At 41.7% G+C, this 19,221-nt stretch overlaps 1 protein-coding gene across 6 annotated transcripts in view; it reads right to left on the bottom strand.

The window, feature by feature from the left end:
• Positions 1 to 19,221, bottom strand: part of CCDC148 (coiled-coil domain containing 148) — a gene marked incomplete at its 5' end in the record, with an annotated part of 103,329 nt that overhangs the window by 52,326 nt on the left and 31,782 nt on the right. For all 6 annotated transcript variants that reach the window (XM_083579050.1, XM_083579048.1, XM_083579049.1 and 3 more), the window contains 7 exons: positions 7,659 to 7,840; positions 7,936 to 8,031; positions 8,405 to 8,559; positions 9,623 to 9,696; positions 11,422 to 11,525; positions 17,709 to 17,830; positions 19,148 to 19,210. In XM_083579050.1, the coding sequence (XP_083435176.1) occupies positions 7,659 to 7,840; positions 7,936 to 8,031; positions 8,405 to 8,559; positions 9,623 to 9,696; positions 11,422 to 11,525; positions 17,709 to 17,830; positions 19,148 to 19,210 (796 nt within the window). The remainder of the gene's footprint in view (positions 1 to 7,658; positions 7,841 to 7,935; positions 8,032 to 8,404; positions 8,560 to 9,622; positions 9,697 to 11,421; positions 11,526 to 17,708; positions 17,831 to 19,147; positions 19,211 to 19,221) is intronic.

The following is a 19,221-nucleotide window of genomic DNA, read 5'->3' as shown; positions in this document are numbered from 1 at the left end:
TTTAGAGCTTTTCTATTCCAAGGAGTCATTTGCATAGCCATTGAATGGTGCAGATTGTTAATCATTTTTTCAGTATTTTTTATCTAGCCTAAAACATAGGTCTACTCTTAATGGTGTTGGAGCAGGCTCAGTATTACACTTCAGAAAAGTGTAATACCCGCTTCTCATCCTTGCTGGAGAGGGGACATGTCAGGGTGAAGGTTGGTGGTGAGAGTGAGAGTGACACCAGGGCTTCCTCAAACCTGGTACAGGCCCCAACAGTGAGGTAAGTAGAGAAACAGTTCAGTCTGAAACTAGGTTCTCCACACCCAACTTAGATCACATTACAAAGCTAAACACAGTACTACCAGACATTTGCTAAAAGAAGACTTGCTATTCTCCTCTACAAAGGCCTTCAAGGCTGCTTTAAACATATGTGCATGGATGCACGCATGCACACACTCCTCCCCCATTGATTTTTCCCTACAAGCGCCCCTCATTCTTTACCATCTTGGCCATGGGTAGGCAAACTAAGGCCCAGGGGCTGGATGCGGCCCAATCACCTTCTAAATCTGGTCCACGAACAATCTGGGAACCAGCGTTTTATTTATTTATTTGCTCGACACACAACAAAAAAGGACAAAATAACCATAGTGAAAATATCATCAGTCGCGCCATACATAGAGAATTAATATAAATTTCAGCGTGTTTTTACATGAGTAGAATGTGCCCTTTTATTTAAAACGCATTTCTGGGTTATTTGTGGGGCATAGGAATTCATTCATTTTTTTCTTCAAAATATAGTCCGGCCCCCCACAAGGTCAGAGGGACAGTGGACCGGCCCCCTGCTGAAAATGTTTGCTGACCCCTGATCTTGGCAAATACAGGTTTGGGAGCTCAGTTTTGCCAAGTAACAAGCAGTTCTGCCTAGGGATAGGTAGATGGGTAAGTCCAGTCCCATGTGTCCATTCCCAAGCCCAATCTGTTCCCTTTTCATATTAATCTGAATTCTTTTTTCTCTCTCTTAAAAACACACATTTAAGTAGGTATTTTCTCACATTTGCTGAATTACAACCAACATCATTCCCGGTCATTGGACATGCCTGCTGGGGTGTATGGGAGTTATCATTCAGCAACATCTGGGAGTTCTCCACTCCCGGCTTATTTGGTAGCCTTGTACAACTTACTGTCTCTCGGTCACTACCCTGAACTGCTTGGCTAAGGGGAAAGATCCAAAAGAAAGAAATGTAGTGTAAAGCTACCATAGAGGTGTTAGTAAGGCATTCTTTTCACATCCATCTTTAGGGAATCTATGCCTTGTTTATAAATGCTGATCTTCTATATGCTGACTGCAAACTGTCCTGAATCAGGCTAATCCCCATTAAGAATCAAAACGAGAAAGTGCTACCTTAAATAACATGATCTATGTACACACATTAGGAGTGAACCAAAACACCACCACACCAAAAATGTGTTTCAAATATGAAACTTGGCACTTACTTAGAACATAGCTCTCATTTTTCCATTACGGAAAAAAATAATCTACCACCATTATTTGGTTTTAGAACTGAAGCTTGGCAGTGCGCCTATACACAAACACCCGCAGGCAGCTGCTTTATATTTCCTCTGAATCAGATTTACCCCAAGCTAATCCCTGGCTTTACACCCTCTAAAGAACATAAAAACCTCCTATGGGAAGTGACCCTCCCCAGACTGTAATCCCCTGCTACCCTCTATAATAGGTAGGACAATGTAAATTTGATGAACCGTTTCAATGAATTTGCAGCCAGACAAACTGCAACAATAACTCCAACTGAGATGTCAGCTTCCCCATATGTCAACCGTGTCATTGTTGATTGCTGTACCAGAAACAGCTAGTTATTGAGCTGGTACAGTAGAATTCCTTGACACAGCCCTGAGTTCAAAGTACTTTAGAAGAGGTATGAATAACTTGGAAGCAGTTTAGATACCAGAGACATCACTTATTACAATGATTTTTTCTCCCCCCCAGAACAGTGATGTCAACAGTGGGCTGATTCAAATGATCGTATCTCAGCTAAATAAGCACTGGTATGAATGTGCCTAATGAGGGGCATGTTGCCCCTTTGCTCCTCCTTTTGTGGTGCAAGTAAACAAACCAGGATTTTTTTCATTAACCATAGTTTCCCATTTCGTTGGAACCAGCTTTGGAACCAGCCAGGATATTAAGCTATGGTTTGAAGTTGACTTAATATTCTGGTTTGTTTGGAAACCATTAACCATAGTTTCCTGGTTTGGGCAAATGGGACACTATAGTTAACGGCAGGCTTCTAGGCTTGTTTGTTTGCATGCTCACACCAAAAGAAGAACAAGAGGCTTTGTGTGCAGCCAAAAGGCTCATTCCTATCTCAGCATATTAAGCCAAGATATGATCATCCAAACACAGCCATCTGTTGACATAGGTTAGTTGCCAACGAAAATTTGGCTTCAGGAGCGTAGTCAGTAGCATACTACAAAAATGTTGGTCTCATCCTATGCTCGGCTGTATCTCATCGTTTTGCCCTGGCGTTATGATCTAGGCCCACTCTGCTTTGGAGGAAGAGTAGCTGCAGCAGCACTATTGCAATAATGCTGTGAAGAAGCCCTAGCAGAAGGTACTTACATGATTTGGGAAACTCATGGGAAGAAGTGGAGGCAGGGCTGGGAAAGGACTTTGTAGAGAACTGTCAATTGCTGCCCCGAAAAACCACATGCCCAGCACTCTTTTGTGTGTGCGCATGTTCCCCACTCCAGAAAAGAGAATTTGTTTCTGTTATCTTTTCTGTCTGCAAGGTTTAATTGTGATGCACTATGTCTATTACTTACATTTGGCTGTAAATGCAGGGTGTGTGATCAAATTGCAAGCCTAGAGGTGCCAGAAGGCAGAACACCTCAGGCAAAAGGTTTTTATCACCCAAAAGGTTTTATTATATTTTTACTACCATGGGGACACCTGTTGCGTTTTCTCCTCCAAGGCATGAAAATGTCTTCAGCCTTCTGTACTGTAGTGTATAAATGACAAGAGCCCTTCATTTTTGCTACTTTTTGTAATCAGCAACACAGTCCACTTTGAAAATCATAGGACATCTCTTGTGGACAGAATGGAGAATCTAAGTAATCACCCATCCTAAGACCTAGATTTTTAAGTCTAACGTGCTATTTAGTTCTACTCAAGCTTTTGTTCTCAGGGTTAAATAATCAAGCTACAGGGGAAAGATATTATGAGTATGTGAACCCTGCCCTGCAACCTGACATTAAAGTAAAGGACCCCTGGATGGTTAAGTCCAGTCAAAGATGACTGTGGGGTGCAGTGCTCATCTCGCTTTTCAGGTCGAGGGAGCCGGCGTTTGTCCACAGACAGCTTTCCAGGTTGTGTGGCCAGCATGACTAAACCGCTTCTGGCACAACGGAACACTGTGATGGAAGCCAGAGAGCATGGAAACGCCGTTTGCCTTCCTGTTGCAGTGGTACCTATTTATCTACTTGCACTGGTATGATTTCAAACTTCTAGGTTGGCAGGAGCTGGGACAGAGCAACGAGAGCTAACCCTGTTGCACGGATTTGAACCGCCAACCTTCTGATTGGCAAGCCCAAGAGGCTCAGTGGTTTTGACCACAGCACCACCCGCTTCATCCCCATCATCACTCACTGAAGTTGGGATGACAACTACCTACAGTGAGCAGCTTGCTCTGGTCTTGTAGGTTTCCACCATGGTGCAGATTCCTGATTTCCTAAATCATGTCTGGAACTTACACAGGGAGAGCAAGCTTCCCTCTGCAGTCACACTCCATCTCATAGAAGGCAACAGAGATAGTGACAGGGGGCAAAGCTAGTAACCCCCACTCTTACCCTCCCTCCCTTAATCCCGGGAGGACTGTGTTGCACATTATAAGAAGCAGCAAAAATGGTGTGTGGGTGTGTGCATGCTGAAGTTTCAACTTTTTGCCTCTTATTGTAATGGGTAAAGCACCTCTGTCTCCTACACAGTTTTATTCCATTAGGATATTTTAAAAATACTAATGAAATCACAGTTGAGTGGCTTTTCCACCAGATTAGACTTGGTGCTTTTTATGTCTGACACAGCTTCTCTCTGATTGCAACAGCATCAATTACTCTAAGTAGAATATCATACTCCTTAGCACTATATACTGCTGGTCTTAATGTTATTATCATTACTATTTTGCATTGATGTCCATGCGAAATGTCTACCAACATTGCCATCCTATTTACTTTGAAATATATCCTGTCAATTTCAGCTGAACTTCCTCTATTTCAGTTGAGGCAGCAATCCTATACTCACTCACTTGGGGGGTAAGCCCCATTGGAATAGACATGTATAGGTTTGCACTGCAAGGCTGTAATCCTAAATATACTTTCCATGGAACAAGCCCCTTCATACAAAGTGAGACTTATTTCCAAGTGATGTACAGGACTGCACTTTTTATATTCTATTATGTGATGCAATACATAACGGTGCTTTTGTTGTTGTTGTTACAGTACTTTAAAAAAAGGAGTACACCCAGTGCTTTTGTCAGGGGGTACTCAATGGTACACAGTACGGCACCTCTTTTGTTGTTGTTAAAAAGTGTGGCACTTGCTTTAACAACTTTATGGTGAGTACCGGCACCTATTTTTCTTTTTTTTAAGCGCTGAATACACCCCCAAAAATCCATCCACTGTATTTGGTAATTTCCCCCCCCCCACACACACACTTCTGAAGAAAAGTACAGAATGTACTGGAAACCCAGCCAGATGGGCAGGGTATAAATAATAAAATTATTATTGTTGTTGTTATTATTATTATTACTATTACTATTACCATTACTATTATTATTATTTAGAAGTTTAGTTTAGAATATAAAAAACCCAAATCAGACTGGAGATCATCAGGAGCTGCTTTTACAAGTTAAGCTAATCTATGACGACTTCATAATCAGATACTGTAGATACGGTTTTAATTTTGTTTGGTGCTTAACAACTTCCTATGCTTGTTCAAAATCTTCTAAGTTTTTTTTTTTAAGGTTTACTCTGGCTTTTACAAGATGTATGGCTGGGAGAAAAAACAGATATGAAACAGTTTTTTCAGGAAAAGGTTTAACATGATAGGTATAAGGCATATTTTTAAAACCCATTAAGTGAACATTGCCCTGTGTCTGGTGTTTCTTTTTCTTTTTCCACAGCTCCTGTTCACTAACATTTGAAGCAATGCTCTCCCCCAATTCCCAAAATATATTTCTTTTTCTTGCGGCAGCTTTCCTTCTGGCAACTTTCAACAGTGACAGAAGTAATGGAATTTCTACATGAAAGCTTTAGTGATGTTTTTTTCCATTGTGTGGATAGCTATATGGCACTGGACTTCATGGCATCTGAGTAGAGTCAAGGAGTTTTCTGTGCCCTTTTGGTTCCTGTTTGAGAGCGACAATATTGGTTTTGTCGAGCTTCTTAACTGGTGCATCCTCTAAGTCAGTGGTGGGAAATCTGTGATCTTCCAGTTGCTGCGGGCCCACTCTTCCTCACCAGGCCTCCAGAACTGCTTCTTCTTATGCAGTGTGTGTGTGTGTGTGTCCGTCACAGAGAGGTAGAGGTGGAACAGAGGGTGATGTGACTGCAATACAGTGAGCCTGGGGGGTTGGGGGACCTAGAAGTGAAGCTCAGTAGGAGAAACCCAGGATGGGGGCATCAGCAGGGGGAGGAAACTGAAATGGATGGAACCAAAAATGAACAGAATTATGAAAAGGGGAAAGAATTTTTTTAAATGAAAAGAGAGGGACAGGCCTCCACAAGTGATCAGATCTAACCTGTGCTGATGGAGGGAGCCAAAACAGAGATGGAGTGAAGTGTGTGTGTGTGTTGTGCAGTTCTGCAATGCTGCGCACTCTGCCAATGTTTAGCTCTGATCCTCTCCACCACTAGCATACAGTCCCTGGCAGATTATTCTGGAGGGAATGGGACCCTTAGCAAAAGAAAGTTTTCCCTGCCCTTGCTCTAAGCCTTCCACGACACCAGGGACATTCACAGCCCAGTCCTCTGCTCCACCGTGCAGTGACAGCAGCACGTGAAGTGACATAATGGTTCCAGCACTTACACAAGGAGACAATGCCTTCCCTTGTTGCGTTTCTGGGATGTGACAGTAACAAGCATGCAGTTTTTTATATCCCGGTTTTGTGTGTGATACAGCCAAGGTTTCGTTTGTAGGAAGAAATTTAAAGTGGAATAAGAGAGGTTAAGGAAGGGATGTGAAAGCATACAAAGAGGGTAAGCACATGAAGCTGTCTTACACAGGCAGACCACTAGTTCATCAGCCTTCCCCAATCTAATGCATTCCAGAGCTTCTGGTCTACAACTCACATCAGGCCAGCCAATGTGGCTAGCAGTCAGGGATTATGGGAACTGTACTCCAAAATATTTAGAGGGCCCCATGTTGGAGAAGTCTAGTTGATTCCAAAGGTCTATGAGTTTTTAAAGTCTGATTACAAACCAGAAGCCATATATATATATGACTTTGAGGTCAAGCATTATGACTGTGGTGAAAGATGTCAAGCATATTACACTGATTATTGAACACACCAAATATTTAGATAGTAAACTGAAAGGGCTTAGACATTTATTGCAATATCATGAAGAAATATTGGAATGTTCTAGGCACTTACATGAAGACTAAGTGTTCTTCTTAGGAGCCTTTTATGGATACAGCCAAGCAGAAATTGTTAATGTCACAATTGCCCTCTTGTCTAAGTGGATATAAAATGCTTTAGTACACAAAAGGCACATGGGCTGCATGACTAGAGGCTTTGGTGATGCTCCTAAGGTAGTATAAAGACTCTTTTTAGGTGCAAGCCAGCATGTTTTAATTGTTCCAGCAGTCAACTGGTATGCATGTAGGCTAAGAAAATAAACATATTAGAAAACAGGATTTCAAGCTGTTAATTCAATTCATTCTTCATGTTGGGGATTAGCAAATGCCACCATTCAAAAGGCCACAGAAGTACTCCTGTTTGTACAACATCAATATAAAAATGTACTCGCAGTTCATATTTGTATTCCAGAAATAGGAGGCTGGGGTATTAGAAATGCCAAACTTGCCTAACATTAAAAAGTCATTTGAACTATTATGGTTCAAGTCCCTGAATTTGTGACAGCAACTAAGTCACACCACATTGGATTAGGCTTTTCCCATCATGCCTTTCTATCTGCATGTAAACACAGGATTGTAAAAACTGAGAAGTCTGCACTTCTTAGTGAAAAGGCGGAAAGGTATAGATTTAATAGTTGTATGAGCAACTGACCCAGATTTCTTCAAGTAAAATAATAATAATAATAATTTCAGTATGAATTAGCATAATTACAAAAGGAGGTGTGGAATGAAAGCATTGCATCCATAGCAAACACAAAGGCATTTATCACAAACCATACTTCTGGTGATTTAACCCTCTTGAATATTTCGCTTATTGCTTGAGACAAGGCACTTTAGAAAGAGACCGTTCTCTCAGCTGTGCAAACAGTTACTGACTATTTAATCCCCTAGAGCTGGGCAGAAAGTCAACTATGCCATTGTGTTGAACAAAAGAGAAGTAATGTAAATCCAACCCCCCTATCAGAAGGCTTCAATACCCAAACGTTTTGCCTAGCCCTTGAAGAAACATGACATCAGATTCTATTACCTTGATATGACTTTTAAGTCTTGATCAATCTCTTGGAACTTCAACCAATATTCATCTGCCAGTTTGTGAAATTCTGTCAACACTGAAGCCTTCAAATCAGGATATGGGCATTCCAAGGCCAATAACTGTGGTGGAATCTCGCAAAAAAGTGCAGGCCTCTCTCCTGAAGAACATGCCAGTACCTACAATAAAAATCAGAAGTTGTTAACCAGTAAATTCAGTAGAGTTCTTGTTCATGCAATTAAATTCAAACAAATGAACGTCTTCATATTCTTACTTCATTGGTGCACTCTTCAAGCTCTCGTTCCAAAGCTTCTTTCTCCAGGTTAAGTTTTTCCAAAACTACTTTCTGTTGTTCCTTCACAAATGCAACCTGATTTTGTGAAATATTGTGATAGAAAAGCATCACTGCGGCTGGCATTTCTCACTACTTCATACATTGCATTTTTATTCTCCCGCCAACCCACTTCAGTAAGCTTCTCCCCACCAGCTTTATCCTCACTGTGAGGATCTGCCTCACTCGCAATGCAGATCAGGCTGTGTGTGACTGGCCCAAGGTCAACCACTGAGCTTTCTGGCAGCGTGGGGATCTGAAGCTGGCCCTCCCAAGGCCCTAGGCCAACATTCTAGCCACCATCCAGACTGGCTCTCCCCAATGGCATAATTCTGTTTAACAGGTTCTGCATTCCTATCTGCAGAACAAGAAAATATGGGTATAGGTGACTGACACAAGCAAACCAACCAACCTGTTCCAACACTGCATCTGGGTTAAACTGATATTCTGGGCATTGGTAGTTGGCCTGCCATTCCAATAGGCGGTACCTCAAATCTTCCCTAAGCTGCCAGATAGGTTGCACTGTGTTTGCTTGGAATGTTTCCAGTTCCTTTGATAACTGATACTCTACAATAAATTAAATACAAATTAGGAATGTTGCTTGGGTTTAAGAAAAGACAATTAATTATTAGTGTGCCTTTTCCAGCAAATTAATTCTCTTAATTAAACAACAACAACAGGCTTGTCAAAGAATAAAACAGAGTGAGAACAGTATTCCTGCCTATCCATCTCCTTTTGGTAATCCTGAGGATGGCCATTGGAGAAGGACTCCATTACTCAAGGCTTGTCCAAGTCTCTGTTTGCCACACTGCTTTTCCCCAGGAAAACCCATGGTTGACTGATGAATTGAACCAAATGACAATTGGGTTTTTCGCGGATCACTGTTTGTTCTGCTTCAGCAGAAAAGAGAGTGTTTTCTAGGGGCATGCTGTGGGGCAAACACAAAACCACTCGGACCCGTGCTTTCTAGGCATGGGATAAGTAGAAGGGTGGACAAGCCCTTAGTTCATTCTTTGGAGCTGTTCCAAAGACTTGCTTATGGGACCTGAACCAATGGCTTCAAGTTACAAGAAAGGAGATTCTGACTAAACATCAGGAAGATCTTTCTGACAGTAAGAGCTGTTTGACGGTGGAACAGATTCCCTTGGAAAGTGGTGGACACTCCATCACTGGAGATTTTTAAGCAGAGATTGGATGGCCACCTGTCATGGATGCTTTAGTGAGATTTCTGGATTGTAGGAGGTTGGACTAGCGAATCCTCAGGATCCCTTCCAACTCTACAATTCTATGAGAAACAGCACTAGATTTCCCTTTTCACCCTCTCAACTCCACAGTTATGAGAAACCCAGCCAGATGAGCGGGGTATAAATAATAATAATAATAATAATAATAATAATAATAATAATAATAATAATAATTGAAAGACACCTCATCACAGCCAGGGTTTGTTTTCTTCTGTCCAAGCAAAAGCACCCAGGATGACAAACTGAATGGGTTTGGAGGTGACAAAACCTTCCATCTCATAATATTAAGTTACATTATTCATGTGCAATTTTACTTTGAATCCATCAGCATATAAATATTTATAAAGACCTAGTTTAATCAAGAAAGAATATGAGAAAGTACTTACTGAAGCCCCACAAGTCCAAAAGCCATTCACTTCCTTCATCAAAGAAGTTTTGTAGTTCAGATTCTAGTTTTTTCCTAAAATGAAGAATTTTGGTTCAGACATACTCATTTCTTTCATATCCACAGACCAAACAGAAGAAAAAAAGCCAAGGCTAGTCATTCACTTAAATGCAACTTCATTTCATAGATCCATGGAATACTGTATGTCTTTCTTAACATCCTTTTCTTGCGGCAACAAAGTGAACTGAAATCTTCACCAATGGATTCCCAGGAACTAGAATAGTATTTCTCAAGTGAAACAGTTCACTTAGTCCACCTAAAATGTTTTCAGTATTTCCAGTGCCAATACCACTTTTTGTACACTGTATCCACCCACAAAGTTCTCTTTCTCCCTTATTCTTCGAATTGCTTTGGGGTGGGGGCTGATTTATATCTAGGCTTTATGCCTTGGCCTGACTGCCCATAATGATTATGCTTCTTCTGTATTCACTCCCCATTTTGCTATGCCTTTCCTACACCAGAATCCTGGTACAAAATGCAACAAACCCATATTTGACTCAATCTGGTCCCCTATTGCCAGGTGCACATCTATATTCCATCCTAGTATATCACTCCTAACTTCTCACATCTAGTATCTTCACTTGTCCTGTTTCAACTACCCAGCATCAACCTCCTGGCTGAAATTGAAGAACATTACCACCTTCTCTGCATCCTCTAACACCTCCTTTCTTGCCTTGGTACTGCATCAGGCCATCCACAGATTCAATCTAGGTTGTGAAAAGCCTTGTCTGTGCTCGAGTTCCCGTACATGACTTCTCAAAAGATGTGTAAGAGCAGTTATAGGGCTGAAATGTCAAGGATCCTCTCTCTTTCCTGAACAATATGTTTCGGGAGGAATACAATCTTCTGGCTTATGATCACTTTCTAGGCTTTTCTGTTCCCCTTCCCACCATGGAAGCCATCATAAATCAGTTTTGTTCTCTAGAAGTCTCTTCAGGTGGGAAATCTTTCTATAGCCTACTACTATGAACTGCAAGAAGTCTCATTTCCTAGTTCTCAGAATTACCTCGGCCAGCCCAATCTGCTGCTGCAATTACCAGCACCAACCTGTGCTCAAGTCCATTCTCATATACTGGTGAACCTGTCCTTCAAAAGCATAACCTGCTACCCAGGTCCCTCCTTCTCCAAAAGTCATTTCCACTCTTCCGGCTCCTCACAACATCACAGGAACATCCCTGTGGTTGCAGCATTCTATTGCTCTCAAGTGTGGTAGACTATTTGCTACAGCAGCCATCCTGTCTCCATACCCCAGTAAGTACAGTGGTACCTCGGGTTAAGTACTTAATTAGTTCTGGAGGTCCGTTCTTAACCTGAAACTGTTCTTAACCTGAGGTACCACTTTAGCTAATGGGGCCTCCCGGTGCCGCTGCGCCACCGCTGCACGATTTCTGTTCTCATCCTGAAGCAAAGTTCTTAACCTGAGGTACTATTTCTGGGTCAGTGGAGTCTGTAACCTGAAGCGTATGTAACCTGAAGCATATGTAACCCGAGGTACCACTGTAGTGTCAATCCATTCACTGTCCAGAAGTGGTATGCAAATCAGATCTTCCATCTCCCCTCCCCGACTAATTCTGACATGACACAGATATTTCCATTTGGTATGTTTTCAGAAGGCTAAAATTCACCAACCATTATACGCTCAATTATCTTTTAACAGATATCTGTTAAGCTATGCCTGCTGCACCTAAGCCTTGTACTATCAATTTCTGAATTGCTTGATCAAACTTTCCCACTTCTTACCAGCTTCTATGCAGTCTTTTGTGCTCTGACCACCACACTTGATTATGCCGCTTCTGCAGCATTTGTTCTTTGTTGATTTTTGAAGCGTGTTCAGTCTTTTTAATCTAGGTAGAAGATTTTTTTTAAAAAAAGTAAGTATAATAAATTTATAATTTTATATAAATATAAGATGAGTTCTGCGGGCCTCTAAAATTGTTTCTTCAAAGACAAGGCTCTGGTTGCTCCTGTAGGTCAATGGCTCATGAATAATCAGAACCACAGTTAAATTAAAAGGAAATTTGTTCTAGAAACAAAGGCCATTTATACACTGCCCCAATCTACCTCATGCTGTACCAGCTGCTGCTCTCAGCTTTGCACATCCAGCCACCAGCTGCCATTCAAGCATAACACAAAACTCGCAAATGTCAGTAATCTAGTCCACTATTTATGTGTAGAAACCAAGAAAGTAAAAATAAGTTACCTGTTCACTCACAACCAATTTATGTCTATTTCAAAGAAAGCCAAATATTATTTTTAATGTGCCTATAAATATACCAACATGGTATATGTCTTCCAACCAAACACTTAGAACAGTGTAACAAAACAAAACCCAGCTATATAAAGCAAGTAACCAATAACTAAGCGGTCGTGGGTTATACCAGCCTTCTCCAACCTTGCGCATTCCAAAGGTTTTGGACTACATCTCCCATCATCCCTGACGATTGGTCGTGATGCCTGGGGCTGATGGGAGTTTTAAGGCCAACATCATCTTTGGGCACCAGGTTGAGGAAAGCTGGCTTAAATATTTCCAGCTTTTCTTTTGACTCAAATCAAAACTATAAATTGGGATCCCATCTATAAACTTTGACATTTACTGCATGGTAATGGTGTATGTGTGATTCTGCTGTTTAAACCAAAGCCACTGCTTATAATTATTATTATTTAGTTATCTATTATTTTCCTCTCTTCCTTGGAAATTTATTTCATGATATTTTATTTTTAAATCAATTAATTACAGTTATATCCCACCTTTCCTCCAAGAAGCTTAAGATGGTACACATGCTTCTCCCTCTCTTAAAGATAGTTCTGGTCCAAGATCACCCAGCAGGCTTCAGGGCTGAGTATTGATTTGAACCCTGGTCTCAAAGGTCCTAGTTCAGCACACTAACCACTGTACCACACTCTGCAGAAACAGGACTTATCTTTCCTCCCCTGCATGCCTCCAAAATCCGAAGGGTTGGGGTGCCCTCTGGAATGAATTCGGATGGAGGGGCAAGAGGAAGAATGGGAATTCTGTCACATCCAGTGGTGCGATATTGGATCTTACCATGGTATTTCATTGTTCAAAGTTTTGTCGAGTGCCCAGAGAACAGTGATATTGAGTGGAATTTATAAAGTTAATAATAAAATATATGAAACCTTTACAGCAATATGTAAAGGTAAAGGTACCCCTGACCATTAGGTCCAGTCGCGGACGACTCTGGGGCTGTGGCGCTCATCTCGCTTTATTGGTCAAGGGAGCTGGCGTACATGTGGCCAGCATGACTAAGCCGCTTCTGGCTAACCAGAGCAGCGCACAGAAATGCTGTTTACCTTCCCGCCGGAGCGGTACCTATTTATCTACTTGCACTTTGACGTGCTTTTGAACTGCTAGGTTGGCAGGAGCAGGGACTGAGCAACGGGAGCTCACACCTTCATGGGGATTCAAACCACCAACCTGCAGGATCTGGAATGATAGGCAAAGCCAAGTCTATAGGTTTTTTGCACTCCTTTTATCGCATACTGATGTAATTACTATCATTACCACATCCATTCCAGAAGAAGCTGACGGTAAAAAGTAACCTTAGTGACACCAGCTCTTTGGAATGGGAGAAAGCAAAACATTATCCAAAACATTAAGTGCACACACACTTGAACATATTATGACAGCAGCTTTCCACTTGGAAACATCATGTGGAAGTGTGTTACTCGGGAAAGATGTGGTAATGCATTTGGAATTCAGACCTGTCTAAGGGGTGGGAAGCACCATGTAGAGATTGTGCAAAGCTCCCCAAACCATTGCCTTCTACCCAGGAACTTCCTGCAGTGCTGATTTGGCAATTCAGCTATAAAGCAGAAACACAACTCCTCTGCTGGGATCTTTGTGTCCATGCTTAAAAGTACGTTCTGCTTTGGCACAAGGATTCTCAGTGTGCTGACGCTGCTGATCTTTCATGCAGACTTTAATGTCTCTGTCTGTAAAGCCGGCAGGGAGGGGATCAGTGACAACTTGCAAGGGAAACAGCGTGAACTGGCATGAGTACTAGAGCTAATTGCAGCAGCCATTGGGAGATGCTTATGGGGACAGTGAAAACACATCCAATCCTGGCAGGATATATGCACTCTACAGCTTAAGCAATAAACAGAGCATCTGCAGAAATGACACATTCCAGTTCCAACAAAAGTACAGTGTGATGTCATTATTTTCCCCATGGGGGGAAATGCTTAGAGCTCTCCATTATCACTGTGACTTGACTACTGCTCTCTCTCGCTTTTCTATTGCTCTCTCCCTCTTTTCTATACTTCCAGTGTTGCTTTAAAAATGACACACTCCTTAAAAAACAACCAGGCACATTCTTTTTCTACAGCACATGATCCTAGGACTAGCATTCTGTCCTCACGCTGGCTGACTAGATGCCTATGGGAAATTCACAAGCAGGATTTGAGCGCAATAGTTCTCTCCCACTCGTGATTCATGGCAACTTGTACTCAGAGGTAAATAATCTTGGGACACAGTCACATGACTAGCAAATGCCAAGAACTATGAATGGAAACAGGAAAATACTGTCTAATTTGAAGTGTGTCCCTCACCATAGCTCATTCTCTCATCCCCTTGGCTAATGCAGAATAAAAACGGAAAAGCCTAGAAATATGGGGATATTCCTAAAAAGCCTTCCTAAAGAACCATATATCTGGACACAAATGTTGCTTCCAGCTCCTTCTCTTTTCTTGCTTGTATGAATCAAAAATAATATGTACTTTGCCCCTACAAGCACAAAACCAACAGAACCAGCAAATTAAAGTTTCCAGGAATAATGGCTTTAGCACACTTACAAAAAAACGAACAGCACTGATGGGGTCAGCGCCGTGAAGCACGGTTGCCCATGATGTGCCAGAGATGTTTTGGGAGAGACACCATGTGTTTGTTTACTTATTTCAAAAAGCTTTTGATAAAGCCCTTCACCAAAAACTCCAGAGTAAGCTTAGCAGCCATATAATAAGAGGACAGTTACTGATTAAAGAACAGAAAGTGGAGAATGGGAATAAATTGTCAGTTCTCACAATGGAAGGATGGAAAGCCTCTGCTTTTTAACTTGTTCATACATTATCTGGAGTTGGGGCAAGAAGTGAGGTGGCCATGTTTGCTGGTGCTAGGGTAGCAAGAACAAAAAAATTGTGAGGATCTCCAAATGGATCTCTCCATACTGAGTGAATGGGTATTATACTCAATCGAAACAAGTGAAAAGTGATTCAGATTGGGGCAAAAAATCCTAACTTCATATACACACTTCTGTGGTCTAAAGTGGCAGTGACTGACCAGGGAAGAGATTTTGGAATCAAGGCAGATCATCCAATGAAAATGTCAGCCAGTGTGCAGCAGCTGTGAAAATGGCACATTCCATAGTAGGGATCAGTAGGAAAGGGATTGAAAATAAAACTGCCAATAGCATAATACTGTTATACAAACATATTGTGCATTTGGAATACTGTTTACAGATCTGGCTGCCACACTTCAGAAAGGCTTTTGCAGATCTAGAAAAAGTTAAGAAATCAGAATGGTTCTGAGGCAGAAACAAATCAGCAACTGGGGCTTAGTTTACAGAAACAGTCAGCAGGTGTAAAAGATTATGCATCATGTGCAGAAAATGGACAGAGAAAGTTTTTCTCCCTCTCTCATAATATGAGAACCAGGGGACAAGTAATGAAGCTGAATGGTGCGAAATTCAGAACAGGCAAAAGAGTACTTTTTCACAAAGCACATGAAATTTCCCCCCACCAGTTGTAGTGATAACCACCAATTTGATGGCTTAAAAATATGATTAGACAAAGTCACAGAAGAGAATGCTATCCATAGCTACTAGCTATGAACAGTGTTCGAAACTCCCATTGTTCCCTGTTTAGGGAAGCTTTTAATGTTTAATAGACTAGTGTATTTTAATATTTTGTTGGAAGCCGCCCAAAGTGGCTGGGGAAACCCAGCCAGAGGGGCGTGGTATAAATAATAATAATAATAATAATAATAATAATAATAATAATAATAATAATATAGGCGCAGCTTGCGACAATGAATTTCATTAGCGTGAGCAGTTTCTGAGCTCTGTGTGCAATACTGTGCCTAAGATTTCAGATTAAAACTGCAGAGTGGAAGGAAAAGAGGACCTTTTGCTGCCTCCCCACTTCCAGATACTGTTTGAAGACTGGAGAAGAGACCCTCTTAAAAATATTAGTGGGGTGGGCAGGGGAAGGACTAGACCATGTGAAAAATGAACATAATGTTTTAGTTGCAGTTCATTCATTTTCAGCTTTGTATTCTTGTTATTTGAAAATCGCGTCTAGACATTCTGTTGTTGCGCCCATAACCTAGGTTTAAGGTGCAATTTAGCTCCTAGCTTTTATATCTCAGTTACTAACACTGGCTATGAAACCTATGTACTGCCTTCAGTATCAGAGTAAGTTTGACTCTATATCCCGCTTGCTGAGGAACACAAGTGAGGAGAGGGCTGTTGCACTCAGGTCCTGTTTGCAGTCTTCCCATAAGTAGCTGGCTGGCCAGTTTGAGAACAGGATGCTGGACTAGATGGGCCTCTTCTTATGTTCATCTTTCTATCAATTATTTTTACTCTACAACTCCAAAAGTCTTTTTCTGCTCAGCTAACACAGCACCCTCTTAGCAAGCGGGAAGAACCACCTAACTGTAACCCACACGATATTTTAAAAACCACAGGCATACTCTTAAAAAAAAAATAGCCACAATTTTGCTGCAGCATATGAAGTCCCTGGGCCAGCCAAACAGCTCCAGTCTGCAGATTCCCTCTTTCCTAAGCCATTTCCAGTACCTACACAGACGTTTGAATGGTATTCCTATGTCGTATTGGGCCCACCAAAGCTGTTGCTATGATGGGATGATCCTAACATTGGAGGTGTGAGAGTATCTGCTGTGCTTGTAAGACTGTCAGACTTACACTGGCAACCTTGAACCACATTTTTATGAGCCCAGATACCCGAGTACTAGAATTGTGACTCACTATTGGGGTAGGGAATGGAAAAACCTGCGAGGGATGGAGAATGGAGCAGTGTACCCTGCAAAAGTTCATGGCCAGCTGACAGAAATCCTGAACAGAAGCACTGCACACTGCAACAACTGGTTGCAGGTCCCACCTGTATGGAAAATACTACAAAATAAAATCAGCTAACAGAGAAATTCTGTACACGTTGACTCAGAAGCAAGCCATTTTGAGTTCAACAGAGCTTCCTCCCAAGTTAAGTGTATATAAGATTGCCATCTAAATCTAATGTTTGTGTTCGAAGCAGCTCACGAGAACACTGTTCATTTTACCTTCAGCTACATGTTCTATCTATAAAAATGATGAATTTTACAGTTATGCACGCCCTAGCCATTATGTTCTGCTGTTGCTACAGTTTAATACAAAGCAGGAAACATAAGACATAAGGATGGGAATGTATCTGGTCTGTCAAGGCCTTTCCACCTGCCCAAAAACCTTGTGAGCTACCACCACATATTAATCGGTTTTGTAAAAACAGTTGAAAAACAGTTTTGCAATTTGCTACTTCCCTGCTCATCCAGGGAGAGTAGCAACTGTTCCCAGGTGAGCTGCTGGATGACAAAATACCCCTCACGCTATTATAGAGTCCCCATAGCATTGGGCTTAGCAGCTCTTTGCTAGTATTAAAAGACAGAAACCCTTTCATCACAGAAGACAACAATGACTAAATCAGTACTATTGCAGCTTTAGGTTTAGCACTAAGCCAAACCACAAACGCAATGTGTGGCTGCTCAAATCATGCCCACCTCACTCCTGTAAACAAGCCATGAGAAGTAAATTTGGCCCCTTCGCAGTTAGTCATTTAACAGTTAATTCTGTTACCCAATATCTAGCCATCATTACTCACTTTATATATTTTTTCAGTACCTTTACTTATGGACAGCAGAATCTCCTTGTGCGTACATCAACCACCAGCTCCTATGACACTTTCACCCTCAACATCTAAAGTTGCATTCTACATCCATCAGAAATCACAACACTTACCTTTAATAGAATGTTAGCAGATTCCAATTTCTTGGCTTCAGTCATTGCAAGTAGCTGCTCGTAGTCAACAGGTTTATACTTGGAACTCTTAAGGCCATTTTTCATACGAACCACCAAGCTTTCTAGTTGAAGCGTGAAACAATTCAAACATGAATAAAGTCTCCAGCCAGTATGTGTTTTGAAACACAATGAGAACAAAAGAACTTTCTCTTTTAAAAACAAAGTTACTCCACTGCAATTATAACAAAACATGAATAGGAAAGACAACACATGACGCTTTTTGGGTTTTTTCCTGAAAAATACAAATAAGTATTACATGCAAGCCACTGTCTCAGCGACCCAACACTTGAACTGAAGAGCCAGGCCTGTGAAGCTAGAGAAATATCAATAGTCACCTAAGCAATGAACTGTTACATATTATAGTGCCTATCAGTTCAAGCTTGCAGGCTCAGTATGGACCTCTGCTTGCAAGAAGGAAAAATGTAACCGCCATTTGGGTCACTGAGACAGTGGCTTGCACGACACTTAACTATCTGCTAATTAGAATGTAAAGAATATAGGCAGCTACCTTATGCTGAATCAGATCATTGATCCATCTAGCTCACTACTGTCTACACTGACTAGTAGGGACGCGGGTGGCGCTGTATTGTAAACCACTGAGCCTCTTGGGCTTGCCGATTGGAAGGTCGGCAGTTCAAATCCCCGCAACGGAGTGAGCTCCCATTGCTCTGTCCCAGCTCCCGCCAACCTAGCAGTTCGAAAGCAGGCCAGTGATAGTAGATAAATAGGTACTGCTCTAGCAGGAAGGTAAACAGTGTTTCTGTGCGTTCTGGCTTTCGTCATGGTGTTCGGTTGAGCCAGAAGCTGTTTAGTCATGCTGGCCACATGACCCAAAAAAGCTGTCTGTGGACAAACACCGTCTGCCTCAGCCTGAAAGCGAGATGAGCAAAGCACCCCATAGTCACCTTTGCCTGGACTTAACCGTCCAGGGTTCCTTTACCTTTACCATTACACTGACTAGCAATGACTTTTCTAGATTTCAGGTATGGTTCTCTCCCAACCCTACTTGTAGATGCTGGGGATGGAACCTGGGACCTTCTGCATGCAAACTATGGTCCTTCCCCTGCTAAATGTTGCAAGAGCAGGACTCCTGCCAAACCCCATGATGCCTCTGTCCATCACAGAGAGAGGCTGACTGCTGCCACTGTGGGAAGCAAATACCCACCCACAAAAGTAGAAACAACTTTATCAAGCAATGTCAGCTAAGTTTCCTAGAAGCCAGAGCATAGAATTATTGGATAAATCTCATAAACCATGGACTCCACATAAACTCTATGTAATAATCTCTGTGTTACTAATACAGCTGGCTAATACTGAGCAAGGCAAGCTGTAACACAAACAGTGGAAATGGAACATTGATATGGATTTTAAAAGTCTACCTATATCGCTACTCCTGGGAGATGTAGTAAATCCTCGAAGATCCCTTCCACTCATCTTAACACCTGTTGAACAA

This window comes from Podarcis filfolensis (genome assembly GCF_964270895.1).
Source record: "Podarcis filfolensis genome assembly, chromosome: 1".
Classification (NCBI taxonomy): Eukaryota; Metazoa; Chordata; class Lepidosauria; order Squamata; family Lacertidae; genus Podarcis; species Podarcis filfolensis.
This window is presented reverse-complemented; position numbering and strand designations above follow the sequence as displayed.